General features: G+C 40.3%; 1 protein-coding gene across 4 annotated transcripts in view; it reads left to right on the forward strand.

Moving 5' to 3' along the window:
• IQSEC3 (IQ motif and Sec7 domain ArfGEF 3) overlaps positions 1–20003 on the forward strand; it is a 104981-nt gene that overhangs the window by 24086 nt on the left and 60892 nt on the right. For all 4 annotated transcript variants that reach the window (XM_085229760.1, XM_085229739.1, XM_085229752.1 and 1 more), the window contains exon 2: positions 19864–19944. In XM_085229760.1, coding sequence (XP_085085886.1) covers positions 19864–19944 — 81 coding nt within the window. The remainder of the gene's footprint in view (positions 1–19863; positions 19945–20003) is intronic.

The raw sequence follows: 20003 nt of genomic DNA on the forward strand, positions 1-20003 counted from the left end.
TCTTTCAATATTCCATTGACAGGTTATGTGCCATAGGTACAAGGAGCAAGGATGATACTCAGTTCAAACAGGCAAACTGCTTCTGAGATAGAATAGTCTCTTGGGACCACAGTTTAGGCAATGAAGAACACCAGGGTTCACATGCCATTCTTTTCAGGGGAAAATGCTCAATTCTGTTATTTGGGGCTGCCATACAGTAAAGGAACTTATAATTACCTTTAGGGGAGCATCTGGCCAAGTGAGATATTGGCAGAATTGACTTGCACTCTGTTCACTAGAAAGTTTCCTGTTCATTTTAAAAGGCTTTTTCTTTGCAAATTGTTATAAATCAGTGCAAGGGAAAGCACTATGAAAGGGATATATTTGACAGCTGCAAGCATTAGCAGCTCAGCGTAGGTTGTTTCTGTCTCTTAATCAGTATACAAGTTTCCCTCAACTCCCCACCCCACCACCCCATAACCTGTTGTATTCTTTGCACAGCTTTCTTGCTCCTCTGAAATTAATTCTTCTAGTTCCTACTTAGTCTTTTGCAACAATTTGAGCTGCTGAGCTGAGAGGAAGCTTGGACTATTGCTTAGAAATCGAGACTGAAGAATTAGAAAGGCAGTATCCTCGTGCTACAGACAGAAAGCAGGCAAAGTGCATTGCATCACTTTACCTCAGCATCCCTGTATATGACTAGAGGAGTGTTACTCACTTCCCTTGCAGGAGGTAGCACGAGGTGCCTGCCAGTGGTGTTTATAAAGAGCTCTAAGACTGCTGCCTTTGAAAGATGAACAGTTTTGCTGCAGTTAGTGCTCGACAACTGGACACGTTTGACAGCACTTTGCACAGCAGGGAAATGAGTGGGCCTGTTGTCACAAAGGGGAGACGGTTCCTGAGACAGCTTTTGAAGTTGAATTCTATATATCATTTTAATGCAAGAGTATATTTTAATTTAGACAGATATAAGGCACGACAACATCAAACATTAGAGTAGAGGCTGAATCAGGCAGCCATGCTGAAATATTCCAGGGCAACAGGCACTGCCTCAGGGCCAGCACTTTGCTTTTGTTTCCTATCCCAGTAAGTGTTCTCCTGTAGGTTAAACAAAGAAAGACCCTGAGAAGAGTCAAGAATTGCTTGGGAATGCTCAAAGAGCACAAAAGGAATGAGACAGTTCTGCTAGTCTTTTACAGGAATTAATAATTTGTTTTATATTTAAATATATATGTGATGATTAAATCTGTAGATGAGTATGACATTCCAAATGCACCAGTACAATTTGCCAGTGAGAAGAATAAGAAAAAAAATTCAGAGGCTGAAATTCACATCCAATTTAGCATTTTTGCAGGTAAGTTGTTTTTTTTTATTCAAAGCTCATTTGGGAATGGAAGGAGACATAGGTTCAAGTCCCTGCAGATTCAGAGCAAAGGTTTTCCTTTCCAATCACTCTGAATTAGGTAGAACAGGAATGCAGCTTACTGTCTCCCACACATGGTATCAACAACTGAAAAACCCATTATGCTGGTCATACAAGACAATTAGAGCTCTCCTTTTGGCCTTCTGGCACACTCATGAGAGGATGATGTAAGACAAGAGATGAGATAACTAAACACAGAGATCATTCCTGCTGCTCTTTTCCTTTCAGACAGAATTTAGCCCTTGTGAGAAGTTCAGAATTGACGTTACTGAGGTCTGAGGTTTCCTGTTTACCTCAGAAAACAAGTGTAGCACAGGCTGTGGCAGCACAGGCTTCCATAGAATGCCTCAACAAATCATCTTCATCCTTAACCCAAAGGGACGTGCCTCAGGAGCGCAGGGATGATAGCATGTCTGCAGCATACCACCACTGCTCTTTCAAAACATCTTCAGCCCAAGGACCTTAGAGGGCTTTCCAGGTATTCCTAAATGATGTGCCCAGCACATCCAAGAGATTCACTGATCTCAGGAGATAAGGCAGCCAAGTTTTTTTTTCATGAAAGTAAAGCACACACCTTCTTTACCGCAGGCTATGTCTGCTCTCAGCATCAACTTAAGAGGACACAGTAAGTCATGTAGAACTTTGTGATGCTGGCACACATAGTCTATATGGCTAAGTGGGACACTTCACACTTCTTTTGCTATTGCTTCAGTCTTTTTGTGGCTCTTGCTGGATCATATGTTGCAGATGATATATGAGAAACAGATTTCCCATAACTGCATCCCTATATATAAAATCTCTCACTAAACCCAAGTTTGAGAAGCATTCAGCATAGAATCATTTGGAGCTCTTACAATCAGGCTGTTGATTTTGCTATCCATAGGAAAGTACTCCAATTTGAAAGTGTTTAGGATCAAAATGTAATGAGATAGAAAGACAGAGAGGACATTGTTTGTGGGTGTTGCTGCGTGAGAAGCCATATTGTTTACTGATTTCCTGCCTGAAATTGCAATAAATGGCACTTATCATTCAACAGGCACAAGAATAAGATCTGTTCATAAGTAGAAAGAAAAATGAAGAAATGTATCATTTGAATACAGATAATATTTCAGGGCAACCTTTAAGAGCTGAACTGGCTAGGATTCACTGCATGAGACTTGAAATCTGATCTATACGAACTCGGTGGAAATATGGTTTTAGTACAGTTTGGGGAGATACCAGATGAACAATCGGATTCCATTTCAACCTTTACTCTTGACCATCTGCATCTTTTGTATGTGTTGCAAAAGATTAAAAAGTTTGGGAACAGTATCTACATAGCACTTTATCCCATTTCTGGGGCATTCTCTGGCTCATTGTATCAAAGATACTAGCAATTTAATAGGAGTGATTAATTTAAGAGAGTGATTAATTTAAGAGCTGACAAACTTCATACAGCCAGAGTGCAGTCTATTTCAATCAAGTGCTTTCTTCCTTGAGAAAACTTTAGGGACAAAGAATGATTAGATGGAGAACTGATGCCCACTCAAGTGGGTAAGTGACCAAAGACATAAGCTTTTTTTACACTTTTGTGGCTAGCACACTGATAACAGTAAAAACTGCACAGAGATCTCCAGGCTCCCTATTATGTTCTATACCTTGGATTCCATACAGATCTCCCTCTGCATCATTCAGCACATTTTGCTTTATTTCTTTTTAATGATGAATTCCCTAATATAACCCATCGCTACCATCTCCATTCCTGTCTCAGAACTCTTGGTAAGTTGACTGCTTAGAAACATTGCCATAGGACCACCTATGAAGTTCTCTAATTATTAGACAAACCAATTCTAGAATGAAGAATATCACAAAGTTCATTGAATACATTATTCACTGATTTTTACTTTTTATTCGCTCTGTAGCTGAGCAAATAAACCAATTTATAAAATGACTCAATTATTGTCATTTGCTTAGTTATCGTATAAGAACACAATTCTGCTTCTCCTAATATGAAGAGCTGACATTCCCATTGACCTTGTTGATCAGATTGGAGTCACAAGTCTCCAAACCAGATATATCTATGCATAGGCTGTGTAAATGCCATAGATGCCAATACATTTGCAGTAAGGTTCTATTTTGTCTTAAGTGTTCTTTTAGATGACTGTTCTCCACAAAATTCATTCTCCCATTGGTATCTGAGATTTCACACTAACACAAATTCACCCTGGGCTTGACTATGTATTCTTTTTAAAAGCATCATTTCTAGAAAATGCAAAAGAGTTCAGCATTTTCAGCTATGTAAACAGTGAAAGCTGACTACCCCAGACAACATAACAGTGGTACCTGAACCATGCAATTGAATTAAGGCATACAGTTACGCCCAGTGGCTGAAGTAGAAAAAAGCCCATTATTTTTTCACCATTGATGCCTTGTACACAACTCTGCACTGTTTGGCAAAGAAGCTTGAGCTGTCCTATGATAGTAATCACCACGAAATCTCAATAGAAGCTAAAAATAATGGCCTATTCCGAGCACAAACTATGAGCTTTTAATCTAATGCAACCTGTTTTTCTGGACAGGAAATTCTGTTCGAACAAGAATGGATCTCTGTAAGTGAAAGTGGGAACAGCATCCAAGGCCTGCCATGATAAGATCTGAAGAGACAGTCTCTTCCACTCAGGCTTTTGAAGAGCATTACTTTTGCAAGATACGAAGAAAAACTGCTATGCTTAAACCATGCAGATTTCAAAACAGCATCCCTCTGGAATACCCCAGCATACTCTTCCAGTGAGCTGGTCTGTACTGGATTCATACTTTGGCATTGTGGTATTCACTATCTGATTACTGCAAAGAGCAAAAACAAGCGTTAAGGCACAATAAATTTAGGCAATGGTTGTTCCTAGACATAAAGGAGTTAGACTACCTAGTAACCGAAGACACTGTAACAATGCTTGAAGTGTCTAATGAATTCTAGTTATTGCTTTAATTTACTTCTGAAAAAAAAAAAAAGGTGGTGAGCATTAGAGTTTTCAACATGTCTAGAAGGGTGGAAGAATTCAATTGCTCTGTGCAAGGATGCAAAACCCTAGCAAACATCCTCAAATTCATAGTGGCATCAATTATTCTAAGCTTGGAAATTTGGAAGATATGCTTCAAGTAAAGGAGAAAAGCAGAAACAATAAATAAGACACAGCCAAGTATCTCATTGCCCTTCACAGACAGAGTTATGGAGTGAAAGAGTGAAACAGTCAATACCATAGTTAAGTAGAAGATAATTTTCCAAGGAAAAGAAAAAAGGATTTAGGATCTGTTCTTTCCTGAAAAAGAAAGCCCAAAGATTTTTATGTACTTACTGCCCCCTCCCAGTCTGCCGTGCTTCCCTGAACAAGGGAGAGTGGCACCAAGAGACGGAATTCCACAGCAGCATAATTTAAAAGTGTCATAACTGAGAGAAAATTCCAACTTACACAAATTACATTTACTTTTTTTCTTAAGTTTTCCCCCACTTTTTTCCCCCTAGTATTCAGCTTTATATGGGATGCCTGTATAAGAGTACTATAACGTACTGCTTCCTTGTGCCACATACAGACATACACCAATACTTTCCATGGCATTTCTTAGCTCATTCTGTGAATATCATATAATACATCCTCATTTACAAAAGTGAAGTTACCTGATAGAAACTGCATTTCACAATAAGCCACTACATAATGTCTAAGTATCCTCTGTTGCCAAGGTACCTCTTCCTTATAAAAGTCCATATCTCAGCTGTTGTACTGTGGGCCTAACTGCTGCCACAAAGACCAAAGATATAAATATTCTTACCTCTATCTTAATTTGAAAATATGCTCTCTAGAAGGAGAAAAAAGCTTATCAGTTACATATGAACCTATATGGCTTGAGTAAACATTGTCTTTCCACTGAGAAAGAACTGTTATAAGAGGTACAATGAGAAGAGAAATAAAGTGCAATGAGAGATAAGTTTGTATGGAGCTGGAGATCTGTTATATGATAGAGAGACCAGCTGAGAATCATGGAACTAACAGCATCAATATTCTCATCTAATTTGTACATGCCAGTAACATGATGGAAAGTACAGCAATGATAGCAGAGCAGTGAAGTCCTATGCTGCAGCAAGTGCTCAAATGCAGCAGCCGTGGGCAAACATGGAAACAAAGGAAAGCATCTGCTTTCCTTTAGGAGCCCTCAGGTAGACAAGGATCTCCAGAGAGAGACCCTTACTTTTACTGCCAACCCTTAAATGAAGTCTGGGAAGGGACGTATCCTGGCTCCACTATTCTGGTCACTCAGATGCACTGCATGCACCTGAGCTCCCCTGGGTTGGCCCTGTTTTCCCACCAGGTGCTCAATCACTGGTTCAGACTGTGACTTAACGTTTCCACTACAATGCTGTTGGTCAGTATATCAAAGTAATCGTGACCAGGAAGGAGGCAGAGATAATGAAATCATAAGGAGGTGGTTTTCTAGTTAAAATAGAAGATGAGGATATAAAATGTATGTTTGTTTCTTAGTGCTATTTACGTACTGGTTTTGCAAGCAAAGTAAAACAACTTTTATCTCAAAAATAACAAGGATGCCCCTCTTCACCCTATTCACGAGTTTTTGTCAATTTGCTATGAGAATGGATGTTACTCAGCATTACTTGCCCTCCACTACGAATTGCTTTTGATTCTCTTTATCGAGTGACTGCTGACTGTCTAGCATGATTCTCAGTTAGAGAGCGTCCCAAGGTCAGTATCTATATGACCTTAGATGTCTTGGTCTGTAGAGACTATATAGTGGTCTACAGCTGCAACTCAATTTCCACCTTTCTCAAAGGCACACAAAAAGTAACCCTGGACAGTTATCCTGCCTGTTCATACATTTCAGGAGTACATCTGCTGTGTGAGTATGCTGGTCTCTGCTGTGCAGAAAATCAGATATTAACCCTTTAGGAAACAACAGTGATGAGAAGACAGGAATTCTGATAGTCCAGAATCACAACACATGGCAAGAGGAGCCATATCTCCCTGCAGAGTAGGACGGGGGTTAAGCAGCAGAAAGCATGCAAATGACATAGAACTAAATGACCCTGGGGAGAGAGAACTCCTTCTAGCACAGAAGAGAGGGTATTTGGTCTCCATGGCACATTTATAAGCTCTTATTTCATCAATAAATGCAGTGACTAATAAATCTCTGTCACAATTTGTTTGCTCTGGAGTTACACTGAGAACATGTTTCAGCTATAAGTAAGGCTGACCCACCTCGCCTAGGAGCATGATAATTGCTCTCTCCATATCTCTACTTACCTCTGGGCTTCTCACTTTTTGACACTTGTTTGATTAAAATCTGGTTTGTACTAGGCTGTTTTTTTCCCAAGAGTCTGAGCTGTCTCTTCCCACTACCTTTTCTTCAGCTTTGGGATCTCTTCATGTACTACACACTCTTTACGTGGAACAGCTGCTGCCAAAAGTGGAATTTCTCCCACCACACATCTTCGAAGGCTAAACGAGAGTCTGAGTAGAATCTGCTCATCACCAGGATCAAAATTTCAATGCTTCCTAGTGCTAAAGTAACCACAGATGCCAACGCTGTCACTTCTGTTGCTTCTTACCAAAGTGGGAAGTCACATTCCCAGCATGTAGGGTCTGGAACATCTCTGATGTAGCTTCACAGTTAAAGTGTGAAAGCACAAATAGCACTGCCAGCTTATGCTGAACCACATGGAGTCAGCTTATGCTACAGCCCTGTTGGCACCAGGATACTGATGCAAACTTGTTAAATCTCAGTTGCTAGAGGAGTCTGCCCAGCTGTAAGTACCACAAGAAGATCTGCATCAGCCATCATGCTTCAGGAGCAGAAATACAATCAGTCCCACAGCTCCTCACTCTGATTTCCAGCAATTGTTTTTGCAGCTTCCCTGAAACATCTTGGCAGAAGCCAGTCTCCTGCAGTTCGTGAAAATATCTTACATTTATATTTCCAGAACTACCTTATTTATTTATTAATTTATTTATTTTAAACGAAGGAAAAGACACGAGGACTCCAGCACCTGGTGGAATGCTCGAAGATTTACTATTAGAGAATAGCAGTTGATTTCTAATTCACATGCTTTTGTATGTTAAGATTTCCCACAAGACACTTGCTAGGTGCAATAAGGCACTACAGAGTGATTCAGTAATACAGACAGATGTAAGCAGCTCATCTAATTCAAGATGAGCTTTACATTTGGATGCAGATGCAGGCTACATAGGTTTCAGTGGTCACTACTGACTGAAGCACTGAACTTTTGGCCAGGTATATGACTGTAAGCTGACATTTGTACCTCAGTTCTGAGAAAGGACACGGATGAATAATTACCATATACAAGGCGTCTGGTTAAGAGGTAATGTCTTCTCCATTTTTGTGGTCAATTTTTCCCAATGCTGTCCCACCAGACAGGAAGTATAATATAATCAATTTCCTGGGATTAGGAGCAATCTAAACTGTCATCATGTTTATAAATTCACTTGACTGTTTATTTTATGACCTAATAATATTAAATCCTAGGAGTTGTTGAGCAGTTAAGATAGGGAAAGGGAACACCTTTCACAGCTTTTTGAAGTCTGAGGACATGTCATTAATCCCACATGTTCTTCTGCTATTCTAGCAAGGTCAAGTCTTTATAAAGCCTCAAGAAATTGTAAAGTTTTCATTTAAACCAAATACAAGTATCCATGATGCTTGTAATGTCCTGCAGGTTCCTATTTCTTCTTGTTGTACTTCTCTGTTAGGAAACCACTCCACCTTCAATTGTAGGTGTAATTGAAGCAATGTGGACAAGACCCAGATAGCTGCAGATCTAATAGAAACTGGGTTTCCAGAGACCCCAAACCGAGGGCCTGAAACAGTGTTCTGCAAGCCAACCCTCTTTCTCACTATGTTCAACCACAGTATTCTTGTTATAATGTATAGTGTCAAGCCTCAGTAGTGTCTGAGCAGCTCAGAAGTAGGATTTACCCCATACAACAATCTTAATAATCTTTGGTGAGTATGCAGAATAAAACCACTACAGAAATACAGTGCATCATCCAGTGTGGTAGTAACAAGCTTCCAAGCACTGCAATGCTGGTGCAGTTCACTGTCATGCTACATCCAGCACTCAATTCAGAGTTGCATGCAAGGGCACAGGACTGCAGTTATACAAGCAGCAAATCTACCCAAGCATTTCCTTGCTGGGGCAAGTTTGCAGAAGACACTGTTGCTAAGATGCACGGAGAGCTCGGTGATGAGCCGTTTCTGTGTATGAAGTCAATTTTCATGTTTATTGGATTACGAGTGTATTGAACAGCACTCCCTCCTATAGATTTGTGTTATTCTTCAGTGCCGAGGGACAGTTTGATTTCAACCTCCAGAAAATTCCAGGGCTTTCTTCCTGTATTAAGGAGTTAAACATGAGCCATTTAAGCGAGCAGCCAGTAAAAGTCTAAGCTTTATTAAAGACAGGTCTAGTACTCACTCATAACAAACACGCTTTTACTGAGCCCATTTCTGGCACTTGCAAAAAGTGAAAAATAATTTAGGAAGAGACCTAAAATCCATATATATATCTCACAGTCGTAGGAATTGGCAACTCCCCAGGCTTGCCAATTTTACTAATACAATCCTCAGCTTTTTACAGCGTTCATACAAATTAGCTCAAGATAGGAGAGCAGAAAAAGGTGTTTAGTCTGCTAGCAGGACATTCAGGCAGAGTGCTAGATCTGTTTAGGAGAATTACATACTCATTGGCATTAGGCTGACAAATTGTAATTACTATATGAAGAACTGGAGGGTATTTGGGGAATGCTCATCAGTGTAATTAAAAGTGAGCTTTTGCCAGCTACTTCCTTTTTATGTAGTTATAATCTATTATTTGAACAAAGAAGAAAGAGCCTTTGCGTAGTACAAAACAGAAGAGGTAAGAAAAGATGTTTCAAAGCTGCAAAATGACTCTACCAGCATGCATTTGCAGACATGTAATTATTCTATTAGATGTATGACTTTTAAAAGAAATTATTGTATTAAAGACAGTTGAAATTGAGAGATGCTGTCTTGGAAAAGATCAGATACTATCTTGGGAATGTAGTGTCGTACGCATATACCATATTTCTATTAAGAAATTAATCAATGCAACTTCTGTTTATGGTAATTATTTCATTGAAGTGACTTCTGGAGCTTACACAACCTCCCCCTCACACACACTTCAGATATCTCAAATAGGAAGCTGCTATCTAAATCTGAAATATAGTTTTGGCTACAACTTATTAAACCTCTCTTCACTCCTTGGAAGTGCTACACGTGTCACTAAAGGATCCTCTCCATGTGATTAGCTGTGCACATGCAGTTAGAATATCAGATTGCTCTTTTATACAGTAGCTGTTCTTCCTCAGTACTGCTATTCACCCTGCTAGCAAATTAGAGCAAAAGGTATAGTGGCTTGTCTATCACAGATAGGTATCAACTGTTTCCACCCTTTGACAGAGGATCTAAAAAAGACTAGTAGCGGACATTGGGCTATTGTGTAGTCTAATATATAGCATTTTCTCCCACCACAAATGTACTGCATTCTTCCTCTTAGGGTTTCCAAAGCACCAGTACAATTAACAGACAGCCACGCTCTGTGTAGCTGGCTTTCCTTTGGAGAAGAGAAATCCAATTTAAATTGAGTGGATGGACACCCCGTTGGCATGTGATTCAATGATACTTCAGGAGAGGCAGCTCCCCCAAGCCCTCTGGCAGCTGGTAGCAAACTCACTTCCATCCTGGAAACTTCTTTCTGGGAATTGCTTAGCAAGCACAATCACTTCCCTCATCCCTGTTCCTACTATGCCTTAGGAAAGAAATTAATAGCAAGAAGAGGAGCTTCTGAGGAAATAGCTTCTGCTGGCAAATAGGAGAGCATGAGAATCATCTCTGTAAACCTAAAGAGCATTTCCCTGGCTAGTAATTCTACAAGAGACACCAACATAGCTACATCAGAGATAAAAGTACTCCCCTTCTACAGAGAGCTTTCAGTAGCTATCTCCTTCCCAGACTATCCACACATCCCAAATCTGATTGGTTTTGTTCAAGCTGCTGCCTTTTTATTAAATGCATTGTGTGTGTGCACATTATGTTGTGCTCACTGCTTTACAGGACAGACTTATTTTTGTGCAGTACATACTTGATCTTAAGCTTTCTGACCGGTTATAATAATGTTAGTGCATAGATAACTGAGAGCAAGTGTATCATCCTTACCTCACCTTAAGTAGGAAGCACCAAGAGTTACAAAACTGCACAAAGAGTAATGCACCATAAGAAATAATGACAGTGGGTCCTGCTCTTTGCTTATTTGTGTCATAAGGACGATGCCTGGAAAACTGAACCCAGAAGCTTGACTGGACTCTCCCTCTCTAGTTGACTCCCAGGGCCTGGATGAATACTAGCAGCTCTTTCCATTCCTTTTTCTGCTCTTGCCCATTTCTAGCACGTAGGGGAAATTTTGGCAGTCAGCCCAGCCTCTCCTTGTGGATTTAACAAATGGATTAGATTTCCTTCAAGTGTTTCAGGGTAACAAAATGGACTTGTCAGCAGCAATTTTCCCTGAATAAAGTGAGTGTGCAGGTGACATCTTTCCAGTCTTCCTCACTCTTGATAGCAGTCTGGAGCCCAGATCCTTGGTGAAGGAAATTTCTGTCAAGTAGGATGTTACCAACACAAGAAAAGAGAAGGAAAACATCTAGGTCTGTAGCAGGGGAGCATGCACTACTGAGCTGGGAAACAAGAGGCCACGGCTCATATTCTCTGTCTCCTGACATATTACTGATTCTGACTTAGCTGACTTGTGGATGTGAGCTCACGCTGTCCTTTTAGTACATAAAATATTGGATGTCCACCAGACCTATTCTTTGCACTGAAGAAGAGGCAAAACACCCCACTTTTCCCCCCACATCCTTGCACTCATCTGCCAGTTATGCTCTCGTGTTTCCCTGAGAGCTTCTTCTAGGTAAGAATGGCTAGTATAGGAGAAATGCCTGCCACGGATATGGATTAAGTAACCGTAGAAATCCTCTGTTCAGGAAGATATGACATTAATATCTACACCCCATGAAGCAGATGGTGATAAATAAATGACATATTTGACATATCTGTTATAGTCACCCAACCAAAAAAAAAAGATCAGATCACACCAGTATTGGCTCAGATCTTCTTTCAACGCAGGAAATTCAGTTTCCTCAACATGGTGCCTTGTGCTTATTCTTCCAAGCTGTGCTGTTTTGAAGAACCCACAATAGCTCAAAACTACATTTGCATCAAGGTATTTTATGCTGCTGAGATCTCGAGATATTTTATGGGGTCTCTAAAAACAATATATTCTGGTGAGAAGGTGGAAATGCTTAGTCAGTAGGACTCCCCTCTTCATCCTGTTCTTTAGCACTAGAAAGACAGATTTATATAATACTAGAAAAATATGACCAGAGAGTAGAACAGGTACAACAAAGTGGTTCTGCATAGACTACCATGTCATATGTAAACCCTTTACAAGTATAGAACTTACCTTCCAGATAGCTAAGGGAACTGAAGATAATCACTTCTACTTGAGAAGAGGTTTCTGATGAAGATGTGGAAGCAGTAACAACTTGCAGAGCAAAGTAAATCAACAGCCATAAAAACAATAGATATTGAGTACATTAGAAAAGGGCAAATAGAAGCTAATTAGCCTAAAGGTATTTTTTCGAACTTGCTGGGTTAACCCACACAATTTCCAAAGTATAATATTTTGCACAATTCTTCTCCCTGCTTCTTTTGTTGTAGTTCCATCTTCAGCAATCTACCATATAAATTTGACTTCAGACTGCTTCAATCTCATTCTGCTGTTTGGGGTATTTTTGGACTGACTTCAGAAGTCTTTGGCAAGTTAGTGAAGATTACTGAATCAGTCCATTCCCAAGACACATCCTATTTATGCTCAGGTTGAGACTGTTTTTATTACTGGGAATGTAAAATAAAATGACAATTACAGCTATTTTCTTGCATTTCCACATTGCAGTATTTTGGCTCCTAAAACCCTTGCTCTCTAACACAGGATTTATCAGACAGTCAGATTCATGAATCTGGACTGTGTAGTTGTTTTTCAGAGATAGTCAACATCAAATATTCAATAGGAAAGAGCAGCAAAAATTACAGTGGATAGCCATGGGATACCAATAAAAGCCTTCTAATGCTGAAAAGCTTGAGTCCTATACACTGACTTTGGGAAGGACCTGCATTAAAAGTTCTAATGGGATAGTTTTTAAGTTGTCCAGTTTCTCTCTGAATCTTGTCACATTCTTGCCATCAGAAGAATCCAATAACTATGTGGAGTTCATCCAACTTAAGAGTAGTTAAAGAACTTGAAGTCCAGAAATTACCTTGAGTTTGTTTTTAATTATGCATAATTCCCCCATGACATAAACTCTGTCCACAGTCAACTCCCTCCACAACACCAATGTAATGGCTTACAACTGAGACCAGAAATTAAGACAACTTAAATTTTAGTGAGTATATTTTGGAATGAGTAGTGTAGGACAGGAAAGAAACATCTAGTTGTTGGAAGGTACTCTTTTGAAAACACAGCCTTTATCAGATCTCACCTATAAAGTTACAGGTTTAATGGAGTCAGAAAAAGATCTAACACAAGAGGGAAGTGATAGAAGGAATAAGACCTACAGCTAATCTTAGCTAGGTTATATCACAGCTCTGTTGGTAGGAGTAGCATTGAGCTATACATCTGGGGCAAAACAGAAGTAGTACTGTGCAACTGACTTTTCATAAACTTACCACTGTTAAATAGTTCCTGTTTATGGTTCTCTAGTCCTTGTCTTACAAAGAATAACAGTTAGTAAGACCTCACATGAGATGAATTCCGTTCTCCTTTGATTCTTTCTGCTTTAATCTTCTCCTTCTAGGCTATGCTTTTCTGTGACTCCATCTGTTATCATGGCAGCTATATGAAAAAAGACAAACAATAATAGATTCCAGGAAATCTGAGATATCCAGAGTTACAAAAAAAATATATTTCTTTGGGTCAAGATACCCCTAGCTTTTATTGAAAAGGTAGAGTTTTAAAGAGAAACCATGTAAATTGTAATATTTATTTACTGACATAACATTTCTTGAGGGAGCACCATATGCCTTTCAACGTTATCAGATTTTTAAGGACTGGTGTGTTTTTGTGCCAAAGTCAATGCTACTGAATATGCAGGCCTGTAGGGCCTAAGTACAAGGCTACAGAAGTTGGGCAAGCACTATCAGTTGAAAAACCCAGTGGTATTCAGTCTTTGCAGTAGAGGTCATGCCAGATATACTATATAATACAGAATCATGGAAGAACTTGGTTTGGAAGGGGCCTTAAAGATCATCCAGTTCCAATCTTCTGCCATGGGCAGGGTTGCCAACCATTAGACCAAGCTGCCCAGGGCCCCATTCAACCTGGCCTTAAACACCTCCAGGGATGGGGCATCCACAGCTTCTCTGGGCAGCCTGTGCCAGGGTCTCACCATCCTCCAAGTAAAGAATTTCTTCTTATTATCTAACATAAATTTCCCTTCTTTTAGTTTAAAGCTGCTCCCCTTGTCCTATCACTATCTGCCTTTGTAAAAAGTCTGTCTCCCTCCTGTTTACAAGCTCCCTTTCAGTACTGGAAGCCCCAGTGAGGTCTCTCTGAAGCCTTTTCCAAGAAGAACAAACCCAGTTCCCTCAGACTTTCTTCAAAGGAAAGATGTTCCAATCCACTGATCATCTTTGTGGTCTTCCTATGGACTCATTCCAAGGCAGAATAGAGGTGAACAGTCACCTCTCTCACCCTACTGGCCACCCCTCCTTTGATGCAGTTCTGGATACAATTGGCCTTCTGGGCTCCAAGCACTGCTGGTTTATGTCCAGCTTTTCATACACCAGGATCCCTGAGTCCTTCTCTGCAAGGCTGTTTCTCAATAAGTTCTCCCAGGTTGTACACAAATCTGGGACTGCCCTGACCCAATTGTAACTTGCACTTGGCTTTTTTTTGTTTGTTTTAAATCTCATTAGATTCTTCTGTGCCCACTTTTCCAGCTTGTCCTGGTCCCTTTGAACGGCATCCTTTTCTGCATCATTCAGTTTAGTAAGTGGTGCAGACTTGCTGAGGATAGGCTCGATCCCACCAACCAGGTCAGTGAAAAAGATGTTGAAGAGTGCTGGTGCCAAGACAGAACTCTGGGGGATGCTACTTGTCACCAGACTCCACCTCGACACAAAACTGTTGATCATAACCCTCTGGCTATGGCCATCCAACCAATTCCTTATCTACTGAATAGTCAACCCTTCAAATCCCTATCTCACTAATTTAGAGATAAGACTGTGATGTAGGACCATATTAAAGGCCTTGAAGTCTAGGTAGATCACATCAGTCACCCTTTTTTTTGTCTCTTGATGCTATCACTCCATTATAGAAAGTCATCAGATTGGTCAGGCATGAATATACAAGTGCAACAGTAATTATGCAACAGAGAGATGATGTAGCATGTTCTAGAGAAGCATGCTTTATGTACTCCCATTCAGAGCAATTTTTACTCTGTATTGTTCTAGCATATCTTGTAGTCTAAAATTGCAAATCCAGGAAAATCCAGAGACCATATTGGATATTTGTTTACTTAAAGCTGACTTCTGGGTAACACAGAGCAACACAGATTTCTATGTGCTATCTGGGTTGGGGGTTTTCTTTTCTGGCTAGTGGGAGAAGATGACAACTTCTTTACGTTAGTAAAGGTCTCAGCAGTTGAACATCTCTATCCCAGAACATCCATCAATACCAAACCAGTGGGCACTGATGCTTAAGATGGGAAGTAAGATTGAATGTATGTAAGCTTGTTTTATGGCAAGATACAGCATTATGACAATTTTGGGAAAGTTAGTACAGTTTTGGCCCTTTGGTTTACAATCTAGGTAGCTACAGAGACTTTCAGTTATTGGAGCTCAATTCTTATATCCTCCACAACACCAGTTTTTAAGAGAAAAGAGGCTTGGCTCTGGGATTCATAGATGTAAAGGCTAAGTAATGTGAGTCAGAGGGCCTCTTTGCAGCACAGTCCAGCTTTCTAAGAAGCCAGAAAGGTAACACTAACTCTTGAGCCAACTAGACAGCTCATGCTAGCCAGAAGGTTTGGCATAGGCCTCTCTAAAGTTTGTCACAGAGCAGGAAGTGCTCTGTCCGGACAGTTTGTTCATTGATACTCTCCTCTGATGCTGGAGGCAGCTGGCTGGAGGATGCCTCTTGTCAGGAGCAATGTTAAAGACAGCTAAATAAAAAACTCAGTCAGTTGTTTTCTCTCAGAAGAGAGGAGGGTAACATTTCAATTGACAACACAGGTTACTACTGGGTCAAACACAGCTTTCTCTGCATTTAATATAGGTCTGGACTGTCAAATCCTTGCCTCTGGAGCATGTGTCCCAGCTAGACAGAGCAAGGCTCTGACAGGCTCAGGCTGTTCCTTTGCTCCTTGCAAAGTCTTCCTTATCAGTCTTCCTCTTGCAACCTTGTCCTCTGCTGCTCCTCTACTCGTGACTCAAAGATGCTAGTAGCGTTTACTTCCATAGGCACTTCAACACTGTTCTTCCTCTCTGTTTGCCTCTTTAATAACAAAGATCTCCTGTTCACACTCCCAGAACACCTCTCCTTCTTGCTGAATTTTCTGTTGCAAGTTTTCTTTGAGGTGCAGCCAAAGAGATGAAAATAGTAACACAATAGTAAGCCAACCCTTATATGAAGTGGATCCTGGCTGCACCTCTCCTGGTAACTCAGGTGCATTGCTTGTCAGCCATTAAAATCCTACAAGGCCCTCTTCAACCACAGCACCAACAATAACATCTTACCTGAAGACTTCGCAGAGTTAAAACAACAGCTGCTTTTCTAGAATGCTTACTTTGAGTACTTGCCTTTCACACTCAGATAGGAACTGCTTTGTCCAGACAGCAATTAATACAGTCTTTTCATGGGGGGGAGAGCCAGGTCCATTTCTTCTGTAGGCCTTTAACTCTTCCTCTCCCATCTCATGTCTGGGCTATACAAGCCATGCTTCAAAGTTAAGGGCCCTGTTTTTACATAGATTTGCAAACCATCAGATACATGCAGAATCAAGAGGTGGAAAGAAAGAAGAAAAAGAACAGGGTATAGTGTCCAAGATGGGACGCATTCCCTTTGTCCTGAGTATGATAAAAGAGAAAGACATGCAAGCTGTGAAAGAAGAATGTGCGTAGACCCAAAGTTGCAGCTGCTCCTGGATATTTGGAGAACTCAGATATAATAGCAGTCAGAAGATATCCTTTCTTGCCCCCAGTGAGGAGAACTTTCAGCTGTCTAGGAACATCCATTTACGCTGCATATATTTATCAAGCAGTGCCTACTGCTCATCTCCATGGGGACATCTCCCTGGGTGTCATGGCTCCAAATGGCCTGGAGGCCAGTTTCTGTCTGTGGGCATGATCAACATCTGTTAGTACTATGTAAGATGTGCAACTACTCCTGAGATCTTGGGATCCCAGAGGTTCAAGAGAACTCTGATTGAAGTAGAAAATATCCAAGGTTAACGTTAAACAAACGTGAGAGATTATGAGAACCAGAGCCAATGGATGACTAAAGCTGCAGTGCTCAGTACATCGTGATTCTCTGAAGAGTATCTATAAAGTGTTTTTTTCTTAAAATATCCACTGAACACAGTCTGGAGTCCTGTAACTTACCACCACTATTCCTTTACATGTTTCCCTTTATTTTCGTTTGTTTCTATTCTGATGATTGACTAACAGGGCTAATAGTTTCATCTATATAAAAGCTTCTATTTCTTTTGTTGTTGTTGTTGTCTCTACTTGTCCATACCTTTTTTTTTCTTTTTTTTTCTCTGTTTTTTCCTCCCTCTTGTTTGCTTTCTTTATATGCAATTAGCAATCTGACTGATGTATCTGATGCTAGAATAAAGGCAGAGGACAATGTCGCTCATTTAGGGAAGTGTTATGATTGAAAACGGCTGACATTTGGGTTATCCATATCTTGGAAGATTCCAGTATAGCAGAATGTGTTCTTATTTTTATCTGAAACTAGGTCTTTTCTTTTTTTTGCTACTTCAAGTAGTGATGAAATTCAGTAGAAAATGACAGTGTATCATACTTCTGAAACCAAACATGCTCCTCAGATTGAACCTCAGCTGTTGTTGGATCAGTCAAGAACCTTGTGCATTTTCACACTGCAGATGACAATGTCCATGACTATAGGCCTGCTCTGTAGATCTGATTGCCTTGGCACAGGTGTTCCACACTTTTTGGGCTAGCCAGCTCTAAAAATTGCTGCCCCGGGAGTTGGGTAGAACAGAGAGCCAAGTGGATGGAAATATTGGATAAATGATGGCCCCTATCCAAGGGACTACTTGTATTGCATGGCTGCGCTACTGATTTGGGATATGGAGGTATGAACCTCAAGAAGCCTGCCAGGAAATCCAGACAAAACATTGTGATTTCAAGAATCTTTGTCAAACCCAAGATGTCACCAGATAGTTTAGTCTGATGATGCAGCATTTTCTGCAAAACCAAAGTTTTATCAGAAAATTCCTTTTTTTTTCTAGATACTTCTAGCTGGAAGCAGAATGACAAGATGTAGGAGCTTGACTATTTGTGTGAGTCTGCTTGAATGTAGGCTCAAAAGTGACCCCACCACTTGCTTCAGAAAAAAGACAACACAGGTAATTTATGGACACCCTAGACAGACAGGTAGTTGCCATATAATAAGTTTGAATTAGAAACAACATCATGAAAAACAGCAATAACGAGACTGGCAGGAGAGAAGGAATGTGAGCTGGGTAGTTACAGAAATGGAAGATTGGGAGATGAATTTGGTACGTCACACAAACATGTCCCTTCTTTTCCAGCAGTCTGCATGTCACAGGCAGGAATCTGGGGCATGGACAGAGGTCAGTGAGGTAAAGCTAATGCTTCCCTCTTCACCTTGCTGTGTTGCTTCTGTTAATCCTGCTGCTTCTAAGGAAAGATTCTTTTTGACAGGGCACTGGAAGCCAAGGAAGCAGAAGAACTAAGCAGTTTGTTACATTGAGCTAGCTGAGAAGCAGAAAGGGGATGGTTGGGAACAGGATCATTGTTGTCTGTAATTTAGCTATCTTTGTGGCCATCTCCATCATATTTTGAGAAAGATAGAGGTGATAAATTTCACATTTCAGGAAAGAAATTCCAAAGCCTTCAGAATAAGCTGGGACCCCATGACAACCAGGAGACTTAGTTTTACTGCTTATGTCTTGGTTAGAAGCTGCAAAAACATTTTTTAAAGATGACACCATCTGAGCCCTGGCTCTCTGCAGTAGCACTGAGAATGGAGCTCCAAGTGCTATTCTACCAACTTGCAGACAGAGTGATTTGTGCTGTCTGAGGATTCAGCCTGCTTTATGTCTCCTGCTTTCTTTCTCCTCTTCTTATGTGGTTACCACTCTTCTAGCACTTTTTCCCCTGCCATTGTGTCTCTTTTTAGTGACTCCCTTTTATTGATGAAGGTCAGGGTGTTGAAAGTTGACTATTGATTTATGCTGCCTCTGACACCTTAAGGGTCCACATGGAACTATCTTAATTTTCAGAAATGCTGAGCAGCTCTTACTGGATTCCAGTGCTCTGATAAGAGCCCAGTACTTCTGAAGACCAAGCTTCTTTCAAATGTTTCCAGGCAAGGGACCCAAGAGCAAGTCACTCAGATTTAGGATTTCTTCCTTTGGATGAATTCTTTTGCCTTTCTCATCTAATAAGCACGCTTTTAGCTTTTTGTTTTCCTGTTTTCCTCATGCTTGTTACTTAAGTTTTTGTTTCTCTTGCTGTGATGTCTTCCTACTTTCTGTTTTCCTCATGATCATAGCACATTCTCTTATGCTTGTTATGCTACTTTTCCGCTGCTATTATTGGCAATGCTCAATACTGATGTGCTGAGGCAATTTCTATGCTTTAGAGAGGCTTCAAGAGAAATATCTTCAGGGTTACTTCAGCCATTCTTATGACAAAAAATCAACTTATTTGCATTAAAATGTATAGGAAAAATATCTAAAAAAACACATCTAAGGAAATATTTGTGTCCAGAACTAAATAAATGTCAGATCCAGCAAAATTGTTTTCTTAAGATGTATGGGATCATGGGACAGATACTGACAGAAAGAAAACTTTTTGTTTGAATAGTTTTGGCTCCTCTCTACAGCTTGACATCAGCAGCGGGGAGGGCAAAGGAGAGGAAAAAATTGTCAGCTCACTTCTCTCCTGCTCCCCACCATCTCAGAGTGCATAATGTTCATGCGATAATTAGATTTATTTTTCAATATCATTAGGTGTTACTGTCCCCTTGGAACAGCCTTGGGGAAGACATTCTCCTATAAGTTTTCTGCTGAATGAAATGAATACTAACCTGCTACTGTTTGTTTTTTTTCTTACAGGAATGAAACAGTTTTGCACCAGTTCTGTTGCCCAGCAGCTGATGCAGAGCAGAAGCCTTCATCTCCAGACTCTTCACCAAGGTGGGAAACTGGTGCCAGATAAACAGATACATAGACAAACTTTCTTCTTCATCTTCTCC

The sequence above is a fragment of the Meleagris gallopavo genome, chromosome 1, assembly GCF_905368555.1.
Source record: "Meleagris gallopavo chromosome 1, MGAL_WU_HG_1.1, whole genome shotgun sequence".
Classification (NCBI taxonomy): Eukaryota; Metazoa; Chordata; class Aves; order Galliformes; family Phasianidae; genus Meleagris; species Meleagris gallopavo.